At 36.5% G+C, this 13,617-nt stretch overlaps 1 protein-coding gene across 2 annotated transcripts in view; it reads left to right on the top strand.

The window, feature by feature from the left end:
- The window catches only part of SETD3 (SET domain containing 3, actin N3(tau)-histidine methyltransferase), a 58,619-nt gene that overhangs the window by 11,195 nt on the left and 33,807 nt on the right, over positions 1–13,617 (top strand). For both annotated transcript variants that reach the window (XM_057377625.1, XM_057377624.1), the window contains one exon: positions 12,321–12,430. In XM_057377625.1, coding sequence (XP_057233608.1) covers positions 12,328–12,430 — 103 coding nt within the window. In that variant the 5' untranslated portion in view covers positions 12,321–12,327. The remainder of the gene's footprint in view (positions 1–12,320; positions 12,431–13,617) is intronic.

The raw sequence follows: 13,617 nt of genomic DNA, 5'->3' as shown, positions 1-13,617 counted from the left end.
TTAAGAAAAGGTGCGCAAATACCCATTGGAATTCTCCAAATTTTTTTTCCCTTGCTCACACTAGTTTGTGCCATGCCTCTTGGCTGCAGCCTGGAAGCCCTGGGTTTTGAATAAACACTTCTGGACCATTCATGCGTTTCCTTTGTTGTGGCCTGGTAGCGATCCTAAGCTCTCCTGGTCAGGGTGAAGTGCGACCAGTACCGCTTCTGTCTACACCTTTAAGGAATTCATCTGCTGCAGAAGCTTGATGGAGCAGATGTGCTTCATACTCTTAGCTAGAGCAAAATACGCCAGTTCCTTTAAAACTGCTTAGATTCCCTTCTTTAAGGACAGTGTATTCCAGGAAGCAACATGAAACTGTAGCTGACTTCAGATATTTATGATTTCAAGCACAGTTTAATTGTGCACACTGGGTAGTGTCAATTCAGTGTCCAAATATAGACACTTAAGTGATTTTTGTTTCCAGCAGTGGTATTGAAACATTCAGCCAATTTAAGTTGTTACAAGATGCGAATGTGTAATGACACGTACTTTGAGGGCAAGAGTTGCATATGTTGCCACAAAGCATATAACACGTCTTAAAGCTTGTAGAAACTTGTTTTCTGCTCTGGGTATAATCTTTCCTTCCTCCTTTTCATAAGCATGATTTGTAAGAGGTTTTTTTTTTTGTTTTTTTTTTTTTTTTTTTTTTTTTTTTTTTTTTTTTTTTTTTTTTTTTTTTTTTTTTTTTTTTTTTTTTTTTTTTTTTTTNTTTTTTTTTTTTTTTTTTTTTTTTTTTTTTTTTTGGTAACTTTGTATACATATTGTAAGGACTCTGGGTATTAAGTTGTTTTCATTGAAAGAAAACACATCAGATATGTGATCTATCTGATGGCTAGGTACAGCTGCCTCACCTGGCTGCTTGGAGGAGTAATTTCAACATGTGAATTAATTACATTAGGAGGCCCAAGGACTGTGGCCATCCCTTTATAGGATGTGCTGCCTATGCTGTGGTTGGAGACATGGTTTCTCAGTACGAGGGCCCTACATAATTATTTAATTGCAAGGCAGCAGCGTAGGAGTCAATAGTAAATCATATTGGAGTTGCAGTATGTGTAGAAAGCAGAGGGTAGGCAAAGGTGTTAAGGCAAAAAACTGAGCTGAATTGAGAGGAGAATTTTTCAGTGCATTGCAGTAATCRTGGGCCCAATTGCTACTAGGTTGCTTGAGGGCATTCCACTTACATGGAATTATTGTTGCAATTAAACAGTAGTCCTTGGCATTAAATGTATTCTGCTTTAAATCTCTTCCTTTGAGACAGTCCAGTTAATTGGAATATATGTTATTGCCTAGTTAAGTGTTATTTATACTACTGGCTATAATGCAATTAAATAAGGGCTTAAAAAAAATCTACACAGTGATACCCAAGAATTTTTTTTCACTATTCAACCAGGTTCTGTTTCTTCTGCTCTAACTGTTACGTGAAGCAGGTCACAGTAAATAGATAGTGATATGTATCAATATGCATCGTTCTTTTCTGTACATTCTAGAAAATCTGAAAAAAAAATTGAATGCTACAGACCCACTTTTTTTTCAGTAACACAAATGGAGGAATGAGTTAAATTTTTATTACTAGTTATTTCMCCTATTTAAAGAGATACTGCTGCTTTTTGGTAGTTACAATTAGTATAATACTTAGTGACTAGACACAGCCATTATGAAATGTAAAAAACCAATTACTACAGAAATGTAAAAACCAATTCCTATAGAAATCTATGTTTGGATAGTATTATCCTAAATTTCTAATTGCATGCACGGCCTTGCCAAAATTTCAAAGCACATCAGCTGTCTTGAACAAGACAGAAGTTCTGCTCTTAGCTGTTCACTCTGGAGCAATGTACTGAATGTTACACTGTTTTGTTGGGCCTGTATTAACATAGTATTGCTTAATTTTAAGTTATGCCTTCACAGTCATCAGTGGTGATTGATTTTTTAGTTTTTGTTGCTCAGTCTGACTAAGCAAAATACAGGAAATGGTGATGGAACGTCCTAGTTTTTGATCTCRTTAGTCATCATTGATACTGAGATTTCCATGAAGACACTTGGTAAATCTGCCAGCATGGCCAAGGAGTCACTGAAATGACACGCTGGAGTGATTTTGAGCCTTGTTGGCACATTGCAATGGGAAGTAGAACAGGTTGTTAAGACATCACAGGARCTATTTTTGAAATTTGTGGAATTTTTAGATCTTACAAAGCTGTTTAAGTACAGCAAAGGTGCTACRTAATTACTAGTTCATATCTTAGCATATGAACATTTTTACTTAAGTATTGTGCAGTATGTATGTGCGCATGATAATAKGTAAAATCAAAGTAGCTTTGTAATTATAAGTCTTGTGTGGCTATGGCATACTGGCTAATAAAGATTTTGGGCCATATTAACATTTATGTATTTATGGTTTTAACATTTGGGAAGTTTTCTTATGTGAGCACTGGAAGGGTAGATCTTGATGACACTGATCTTACTTGTTTTGTAGACTAAACTTTTTCAAAGTTTCTTTTATATGTTAAGGATGCTCCTTCTGGGATTACAATCTCATAGCAAACAGTTTCTTCCAGGATAAAACATGTAAGCAATGTTCTCACGAACAGTCAAAATGTATTTTACATCTGAGTTTATTGAAACATAAGTCAATCATGTGACTGTCTTATGCCTTGGTAAACAGCCCAGATGTAGAAGTAAAAAGATGATCTTGCTGAAAAACAGATGCTTTGCAAGAACTGTATTTTTCTGATTAAGGTACAAAAGCAAAAATGTTACCTAACTTTTTTTTTTTTAAATTTATTTAATTGATTCTAATTGTTTTTAAGCAATGCCATATATATACTGTCACAGTGCTCAAACCCATCCTGTAGGAAGAGAAATAAAGCAATAATTTCGAAGCATTAAGAATAGAGGTATGCATTTCTAATGATTTTTTTGCAAGTAAGTTCATTTCATTAGCGAAGGTTAGAGGGACATTTTCTGTATCAGCCTTTTTTTCCCTGCTGGGTGAAAAAATATTAAGAATATGTTACATTTATTTAGATGATCATACTTTTCATATGGTATTGTGTCTACTTTAAGGAACAACAAAGCCTACAACTTACTGGTTTGGTAGATTACTTGAAGAAAACAGGTGTTTGCAAGATGCTAGTAGCCCAGAGAGAGGAGGTAAATGGTACTTACCTCCTGAAGGGAATAAAATCTGTCTGSTAAGTGATTGTGAAAGATGAGAAAAGGTATGGGAAGGCAATAACTGAATCAAAAGACATGAGAGTTTGAAAAACTTTGTGTCGGGAAGACTGTTCATGCAAGGAATAATGGTGACAACCTATTTAATTTACTTTACCTGAGAGAGGAAATGTTCAGAGTCCTGTTGCAAATAGATCACGTGGTTAAATCAAGTCTTTGAAAAGAAAATAAAATTGAGTTTCTGTATGAAGTAAGAGAAGCTGCCCTGGATAATTTCACAGGCCTCCTGAAGAAAGGAAGCTTACTGCATTGCAGCTTGGGCCACAAGAAGCATTGTGAACATACTGGAGAAAATCCCTCTGTCCTGCTTTTCCTGCAGGGCTCTAAGTAGCCTGCTCTTGGTTGCTGTCACTGTTACTTTTCCTCTGGTAAAAGACAGGGTGAGAGGAGAAGAGAAATTAAACAAGACTATGGTAAGAATGAAAACTGTAGGCTTTACAAAGAAACAGAGCAGAGCAACTTCTCACTGTTCCTCCAGGAGATGGTGGATGCTGCTCAGTGCAGTTCTTTGTACATCAGAAGATACAAGGGAATATAGTAAATGTTTTTTAATCAATAAGATTGTAGAGGAAGACCTGTGACTTTTGGGGGTCTTGAATACAGGAGGCAGACATTAGAAAAGGAGGGAGCAATGGTAAGCAGAATCTCATAAGTTGGAACTGGAAGAAAACTGCAGTGTGTAACCAATATATGTRTGTTCCAGAATTTCCCTCTTCCTGCAGAGCATGTGTATCTGGAACTGTGGATTGCTGCTGGAGATGGCTTTCTTGACTTGATGTTCAAATGAAAAGCCTAATCATGCTGATCTATATTTTATATCGAAGAAAGCATGCAGATTAACTAGTGAGAAGGGACTGCATTTGAGGGATGCAGGCTGTTTTGGGAGAGCAGAAGATCTGAGGGTACTCTGTGTAAGTTGTGCTGTGCATTGGACTGATTCTTGAATACAGTATCTTGCCACAAGGAGCATGTGTATCAAAGCTAGCTCTTCAGGAAGGAAATARTGTGGGTTATGGCTAAGGGAGTTCTTGGGAAACAAATTCATGTTATATTTTAAGTGGAATGCAATCGTAAGAGGAAAGAATGTGGGCTTTTCTGTTATTATTCCTATTAGTGTTTTCTTCATGTCATTTTTGTCAGCATTGTCATCAGTGTTACAACAATACTTCAAATCCTGTTAAAAAAACATAAAAGGCTGCCTTGTATTATTCCTCTATATAATCACAGAAGGTCCAACTTCCAGAAGAGCTTGCAACTTAAACAGAAGAACAGAGCCATGCTTTAGAAAGGAAATACACAAACACAGTGAACTCCAATGACATTTGTATTTAAAACAGTTTTTGGGACAAGTTTTTGGAGGAAGGGGAAGAAAAAGGAAAAGGTGATCATAGGAGAAGAGAATTAATAGCAAGAAGAGAAAGGGTGGAATACATCAAAGGTGAGAGAGCTGGGGGGAAAAGAAGTGAATCAGTAACTAATTAGTCATTTATTTAATGGGAACAAATAGATTAATAGCTTAGCAGTGATGAGAATGTTAATGTGGTTTCCAGTGACATGATGTAGGTGGTTTTCACAAGAAAACATAGCATTCATTGTAAATGTATAAGCTGAATTTTTCTTAAAGAGCACAGATCTCTTCCTCCACCCACACTGTTCTTACACTTCTTGATTTCATCTATTTGCTATAAAGTGTATTTATCTTTTTAGCCTCAGTCATAAGATTCAAGTTTAGGAGAAAAAAACAAACTTGATCAGTGGAAGCAAAAGATCACATTCTGCATAAAACTGGTCATATCAAGTGTAAAATTGTGTTCTCCTGCATCCAGATTGAAGAACTCCTGTCAATTGCCTATAAGCATTAAGCTCGTCYTTTAAGACCCTGGCGTCTTAACATATGTTGATATAAAAGATGATACCGTTCCCTTTCCGAAATAGAGGGGAAAAGGCCTTAGTCTAGGCAATCAAACTAGAAAAAGAAATTGCAAGCCTCATTTGTGTGCATCCCACTCATCTGGCCTTCCTTCTGATGCAGCCACGGAACAAGTCCCACAACCACCTACTATAGTCACCTCTCCTTGCTCTTTGCATAGCTTGAGAACTCCCTTGTCTTCTTGTCTGCCCTTGTTTACCCCTTGCATCCTTCTAATACAGATTTGAGATCTGCACCCCTCTGCCATCTGTGCCCCTATGTGCCAAGTAGATGCATGGAGTGGTAACTATTATGTAATAATGAGAACATAATGTAATTAGCATCTACAAGGATCTGAATTAAAGAAGATACAATATTAAGATRCTGCATTTAAATGTACTGAGTCCTTGAAGGAAAGTTAAACTTGGAGAGGTAGCTCTTGCTGTGGGAATTCCTAACTGGTTGATATTGTAAAAGTCGGGCAAATTTTTGGGTAGCTGGTTTGCTACTCTGTAAAGTAAAAAATAATAACTGAAGTAAATAAGGCTTCTCAGTTCACTCTGCTGCTCAGTTCGTCCTGATTTACCCATCAGCTTGTTGGATGTTTTCAATCAACTTTGGTGGAGTGGGAGTACACTAACGGAACTTGACCTGCTCRCTAGAGGAAAAGCTGTGTTGAGAATAGTTGCCTGTTTGTTAATTGGTGGCCACATGTGCTGATGATTTTGCCCAACATGCAATTAGATTAAAACCTGCAAAAGGAGATGCTGCCTGGCTCCTGTGGTCATATGGGGAGGAAAAGGAGAGCAATGTGGGATCCTGGAAGAAATGAGAAGGGTGCTGAGCACTGGAGGGATTCTGAGGCCATCTCTCCTTTTTGGAAATGCACATCCAGAAGCAATCAGACCCTATGTAGTCTTCATCATGTAGGATACATTTTCTAAAACTAACACAGTTAAAAATTAACAGTGTTTGCTTAGTGCAATGACCATATTCACAGTTTTGTAACAAAGGTTGCAAACTTTTATTTTTACCCTGTTAGGGAGAGGGAGAAGTAGGTGTCTTTACAGTGCTTCGTGATAGATTTTTAATTGTTTTTCCTATCAAACCTGACTACAGCTCTGTGTAGCACCCCTGTGAACTTCTTGGTTGTCATGTGAATGTGAAAAGCTGAGGGGTTTGTTAATGATTAAAGGGATATTTTTTCTGAACTATTATTTGGAAAGATCTTTATTTTATCATGCAAGCTTCCATAAGGAAATGTAGTCCTGTGATGAAGTCAAATTCTCTAATACCATAAGTAATAGGTTTCTTAAATAAAATGCTAAAGCAGTCATTTTTTTCCAGTAAAACAACAAAAATGCATTCACTTGGTGGCAGTTCTTTGGTGCTTCTGGGGTTTAGTGCASACTTCTCATGGTTACTTCTAAAGCTGTTAGGTGAATGTGCTCACATTTTAAAGCTGTAAGTCAAGAGGAGGCATATCTCACAACTCATTAAAATATTATTTTTGTCTGTGATGTGAAAACCCACACAAAGTCTGACCCAACACAACTGCTCTTTGATGGCAGTATTAGAGGGGACGTGGATCATTTACACCCCTCACTGCTACTTTTGGCATGATTCTTTTTGCCAAGCCAGCTGATACACTATATTTGGAAATGTGGCTCTGTTCTGTATTACTAAGCTTATTCATCATTGCTGTCAGTGTACTCACTCTTTGGAGAATGCTTTCAGGAATTTTCAACAGCGTTCATTTGAAAGGAAATATGGCATAGTATTTAAAAAGCTATTTACCAGAATACAATCAGAAAACAAAATGCAAAAAGGTAAAAAAGGAACCAAATCACTTATCCACTGAAAAGTTTGTGGTTCTGAATTTTTTTGTTTCTCTCCATGTAGTGCAGCTGTATTTGATAGATGCATATGTATCTATTTCATATCTATTTACTACTTCTTTTATTGTCATGCAGGTACTGGCAAACATCCGTTCTTTTCATTGCTGTGTCAAAAAGAGGGTTCATACTTTATTTCTTTCTAAACAATAGTTTTAGTCACTTGCAAGAAAAAGATAATTTTATTTCAAATTAAAAACATACTTTTTTTTCCCCTAAAGCGGCAAATGTTTTTTTTTTTTTTAATTAATTCTGGGATTTTTATTTTTTAATTGAAGCTTAAGTCTAAAATCTGTTTCATAAGCTGAATTCCAAAAAGTAGTTTCACAAAGGAAACACATTTACTTTTTCCATGTTGGGTCTCCTGCTATCATTATAACTCATCATTTGCTGGTTAAATACAGCAGAGCACTACTCAACTAAACTATTCCTTTTCCAAATGTGAAATTGGATTAAGTTTTCTGTTAGAGTTCAGAAGTTTTGAAAAACCTTTCATAATCTATTTTTAGATTATGTGTTTTATTAAATATAATGTGGGAGTTTTTAATGGTACACAGACTTCACTGTGCTAGTATTTGGAATACATTTTCTAGACAGCTATGTATAGCAGCAAATCCTTTCAAATTATGGCTCTTACTAAACAATACAGCTGTCAGATGCATTAGGTTTTAAATAGTTTTATCTGTTTCATGTAACTGAGCAGTAAATGGACATAAGTATGTAGGAAGTAGAAACCTGTTTTTCTGGTTGGGAATTGGATCAAAAAGTACAATTTTGATCAAGGTCGGTGATTCCTTAAAAGGAAGTACTTCCTTAACAAGATATCTCAAGATATCAGTCTGATGGTATGGCTTTTTTGTGTGTGAGAGACTTTCTGATTTAATCATGCATGCAGAATATTTTCTCTGTGGAAATTGTGATGACAATGAAGCAATAGTTGGACAGAATGCACGTATCAAAGGAGAGAGCAGACATACTTACAGACCTTATTTCATATTCATATACTGATAGCAGTGTACTGAAAAAATGCATTTCTGATTATTGTGCCATCAATCTTATGAGCTGTGTTCAATGAACTAGGTTTTTTTTTTTGCTATGGTATGTTTGCTGTGTGTTATTTGAACATTAGTCGTAGCTGAGATGGATTGTGTATTAGCCTTGAATTTCTTACTTGTGTAGATCAGATTTCAGCTAGACTTTTGGTTTTGGCTACTGAAACAATATATATCCAGGACAGTAATACAAATACAAAGCACCATTCAAATTTTCCTTTTCATCATATTTGGTAAGCTGAAGTTCACATCCTCTGAAATCAGCTTTATCTTTAGACCTAATTCTTGGCAACACTTTCATTGAAATAATGGGTTCTTGGTGCTAATGTGTTTCATACAAGCAAAAATTCTCAAATTAGTGCTGACTATGTACCATACTTGAACARCTTCATGTGTTGTTGTATTGCTCGGAATCCACAGTGGCACTTCTCATGTCTCCATGTATAATATGTGCACAGTTTTCTTTGGTTTTTTCCTTCTCATAAATTTACTGATGGATGTTTATATTTCAAGCAAATTCTTCCTCTCAACACAAATWTAAAAAAAAAAGTAATGAAAATAAAAAAGCCTACAGTATATTGGTAGTTATATATACAGAACATTTGCTAAGATTGCCTTTCCCCAATTTATTGATAAATTAGCTTGCTTCATTCTTGAAAATGAGAAACCAAAAWCCTGCAAAATAATTTCATTTGTTCAACCTATGTATCTTAATACTTATGAGCATCTTGATATGAACTACAGGTTGTCATTTATAACTTTTATAATGAAATACACATTGTGTGAGTTTGAGCTTTAATTTTCTGATGATTCTAAAGATGTAGGGAATGGTGCTTAGAGGGAATGTAGAAAACATTTGTCGGAATCAACATAGAACTGTGTTGTTCTTGCTCTTAAGATTTTGGACTCCATCTCCAAACCTGCTGTTGGAGCCACTACAGACCCATCTGACTTGATTTTTCTTAAGAGCAGAAGAGTCTAAAATAAATGTACCAGGATGGCAYATGGGAGAGGGGAACACTCAAGTGAAGAGGTGATGTGCAAGTCTCTGTGAAGGATGTACCATGAGAAAACTGCTGGGGAGTATAGAAAAGAAAGCAAACCTGAAGGAAAGACTGTGTAATGGGAAGACCATGAAAACAAACTCTTGAGTTAATTTTTTTGTTGGTATTGTTATTCTTTGTCTTACACTGCATTATGGCAGGCTGACCATTTATATTGATACTATTTTCAATTTGCACCATTATAAACCCAGCATGGATAATGAGCATTACTGCCTCCTTCATCTGAGCTGAAAAAATTAACAAAGCTCATATAAAATGTAACTGTTTGTGATAGAGCAACACCTTTCAAGAGGATGTCTGGTGTTTATTCACAAACACCAAGAGATGTGATCAGACAGTGATTCTCATTGAGTCTGTGGGATCTCTCCTTACCAGCTGAATGTGTGAGTTTTCATGGTAGGAACTGTATTGGCAAAGTAAGTTATGCAACTCAAGGGGGACTGATAAAATTAAGCAGCACAGTTGGGTTGTTTGAGCCTCTGACATGTATCTGTCAGAAACTGCTAAAATCAGGGTATGTGGGTATGCCCCAGGACTTCATAGTTTCTAAGTACTCAGAGACAGTCTTGTTCCTGCACTGTGTTCAATGTCAGAATATAAAAGACACAGTTTGTTTGCCTTTGCTTTGGAAAATACCTTRTAATTTTGCCCTACTTGTTTTTTCCCTTTTATGAGATGTTTTTCAGTCAGTTTTGAGTTCCTTTAATTCTGAGTTAATAAGTTAACAGTGTTAACCTTAGCTTGTTTCCTGATCATTCAAAGTTACTATTTAAAATAAGCCTTGGTTTGGTGGTTTCTTGTTCTTTCTAATCTTAGTTGAAAAGGAAAGCAGCCAGATTATATACCTTTCTCACTAAATTTTTTCAGTTGCTGATCAATACATTGTGGTATTAATACCAGCTGAGCTGCCAAACAACAAAACTTTTTGATAGAGTATGAGAGGAAACATTTAATTTTGGGTCAGCTAGCTACACTGATAAAGGATAAAATGATCAATTTTATGTACAGAATGTTCTTTTGAGGCATTGTGTGTCTGTTGCTTGCTTTTCCCATTTTATATCATTTATCCCTGTAAATGTGCTGAGGATCCTTTCTGTCCTAACGTCCTAATCTGGTAATATTGGCCAGTATCAAATACTGAGAAAAACTGTACCTCATCAGTTGGCATTAAGGATTATGGACCAGAACTCTTTGAACTTCATGAATCAAGGAATTTTTTTTTCCTACCTATTCAGTCCATGTCTCCTCAGTTTGACAACTAAGGTGCTATGGAAGATAGTGTTAAAAATCTTGYTTAAGTCAAAGCACTGACAACCATCAATTCTCACTGGTCCATGAAGCCATTTAACCCTTCTGCTTAAGGCAGGGCAGGGTTTGCCTTAGAAGTCTGTTTCCTGATCCCAGGCACATAATGTCCATCATGCCTGGAAATAACTTCCTTTTAGAGCTCATTCTACATTTTGGACAGCAAATGAAGTGAGACTCACTACCTTATAGTTCCCCAGGTCTTTAATTCTCTCCTGTCTCCCCCTTGCTTTTCAGCTGGAATTTGTTTGCTTGATTTTAAGTTGCTAGTTTCCTGTCATGAACAATTACCACATCTTTTCAAAGATTGTAGCCAGCCACCTTCCAGAGACATCAACTAACTTTTTCAGTACTTTGGATGCTTCCCATCTGGTCCTGCCTACTGTGTAGGTCCAGCTTACCTAGGTAATATTTTGACTTGATAGCTCCTGTCCCTCAAACTTTGCTACTAGATGCAGGAACATGGTAAACCTGATAGCTGCCCAAGATGGTAAAGACCGTGCCCAAAGTGATGAGTACCTGAACTTTTTCTGTACCTTTCATCACTAGGTATCTTACTGATTCAGCAGCCGAATTACTCTTTTCCCAGTGTGTCTTCTGCTCGTAGTAGAAGTATTTCTTGCCTTTCACATCCATATTCAATATCAGCTCCAAACAAGCTTTGGCCTTCCTCCTTCAGTCTCTGCTTGCCCAGACAGAGCATCTATATTCTCCTCCAGTTGCCTATCCCCACTTCCACTTTATATATGTTTCTGTTTCATTTGAGTTTTGCCACTGAGGAGTCCGGTGTACAGTCAGCTGGCCTTCTGCTCTGCCTGCTGATTTTCTTGCATGTTGGGAAGGCTTGTTTTGTGCTCAGARAAGAGAGTTCAGGGTGATGAGTCACTGTCATGGATTCCTTTGTAGCTTCTGAGGTCATTCTGCTTTCCATTCCCTGAGCAAGCCCCAGTTCTGTCTACTGCAGTGAGTCCAATGTCTTTAGTCTGCTTTTTTCCTTCCTTTCTTTTCTCAAGACTTACTATGATTTCACAATCACTGCATCCAACGCAGTTGGCTCTTATGCATGAGCAGTTCTTCCTTATTCATGAGTACCAGATCCTGCACAACCCCTCCCCTAGAAGCCTGTTCAGTGCCAGCATCAGAAATTGCTCCCAGTGCGTGTGAGAAATTCCCTGGATATTTCACACCTTACTACACTGCTGTTCTAGGAGGCGTTGTGTGATTCAAGTTCTCCATGAGAACAAAGGGCGCTGAATATTGGAATACCAGCCTAAGATGATGTTCCATTTACTTTGAAAATAAGTTTTCTTTAACTAGTTGCCTTGAATCACAAGAAGCTGCTGCAAAGATATACAGATGGTATTTTGATTTTATTTTGAAATGGAATACGTAGTTTTTGATTCATTTTGAATGGCTATGTAATGTGCAGTCAAAATACTAATTCAGCTGCTGTTGGCCTTGCAGCTGATGAGATAAAATAACCTGGTTTCTATAGCATGAATACTTTGAAATCCATAATATTTGTTCACAACTAATGAATTTGCATGTGATTCGAATAATTATACTTTTGTTGCTAAGATTTCTGGTTTCTAATTACCCTGACATAATGAATGTGCAACTACATTAAATACTGCTTCAGATTGCACTGTATGGCTCTTACATTTGGGCCATATAAATAATACTTGCACATATATATGTGCAAGAAATAATTTCTCATCTTTTTTTTTTTTATGTGACTACTAAAAGAAGATCTTTTTCATTCATACTTACCATATTTTGTTTCATTRTAATTGGTGACAGTGTGCTTCTCAATCTGTTTTAGTTGGAAGATGGGGAAGAAGAGCCGAGTAAAAACTCAGAAGTCAGGTACAGGAGCCACAGCGACGGTATCTCCAAAGGAAATGTTGAATCTAATTAATGAGTTATTGCAAAGTAAGTTTGGGTTTTATGCCTCTTTGGGAAAAATGTTGCTGTGTAAACCACTCAAAAACATCCTCTTGCTAAAGCCTGTGAGTTATATTTTTTCTGTAAGTGGCCAAGCCTGCTATTTCAGAGCGCTTAAGATAAATACTCTGGGATACATGCTAAGCTATTTCTGTTAATATATGCTATCACTGACTTATTTAAATGTCTGTTTATTGGACAGACTATATTTGTGGCAGCCTTTGTCTGTGTATCTGAATACAAGCATAAATACTGGGTCAGATTAGACTTTCAAACAACTAGATAACTTGACATTGAATCTTTGTCAGAAATGTTTTTATTGTAAACTTGGAGAATTACACTGTTTCCATTTATCACTTGACAAGTGCTTTGAACTGATACCAGAATAGAGAAATTAACTGTGAGAAGCAGTAATACAGCTCAGTTCAACTGCACATATATTTTTATTGCRTAGATAAATTTTTTGTTGTTGCTGTTTGGAAACTTCTTATAGTGCTTAGATCTTGTGTATTGACCAAGGATTTTCACTTGTTGGGGAACTTGAAACTCATCCATTATTTCTACTAAATATGAAAAGCAGAGCATAATTTCATGCGATAATGCTAAAATACTAGTGACTCTACTGTCATTAGGAATTCTGCTGAGATACAGTTATATTTTGAAGCATAAGTCCAGATATTCATAACCTGGACACATCTAAATTTTGCCTTAGAAAAACTAAAATTTTTCTTAGCGTTGCTCACAAAGAGGAGACAAGGATTTGGCAAAGCAGTTTGATGCTTATGCTGCAATTGGCCTCTGCTTTGCTACCAAAAATAAAACGTAAATCTAATTTGCTAAGCAAAGACAAGTATCAGCTGTTCTTTTTGTCAAGCTTCCATATTTTATTCAATGCTAAGATTTTTCAAATCAGTTGAGCAAGGTAATCTTCAGCTGTCCGCTTGGATTTACATGGCTTAGATCAAGAAATCCACACACTGACATTTAGAATATTGGCAGAGACACTGTGGATGAAATCTAAAGCTAAAACATGGCTTTGTGTTCCTTTGCTTGTCCCTTCAGCACTTGTGCATCTATGAAAACAGTATTGACTAGGCAGGTCAAATGTATGTATCAGCTAATTTCTCAATTAATTAAGGTATGCTCTGTGCTATTGTTATCTGCTTTCATTACAG

Source organism: Malurus melanocephalus, unplaced genomic scaffold (assembly GCF_030028575.1).
Source record: "Malurus melanocephalus ecotype Western Australia unplaced genomic scaffold, MMel_1.1 scaffold_320, whole genome shotgun sequence".
In the NCBI taxonomy this organism is placed as follows: domain Eukaryota; kingdom Metazoa; phylum Chordata; class Aves; order Passeriformes; family Maluridae; genus Malurus; species Malurus melanocephalus.
This window is presented reverse-complemented; position numbering and strand designations above follow the sequence as displayed.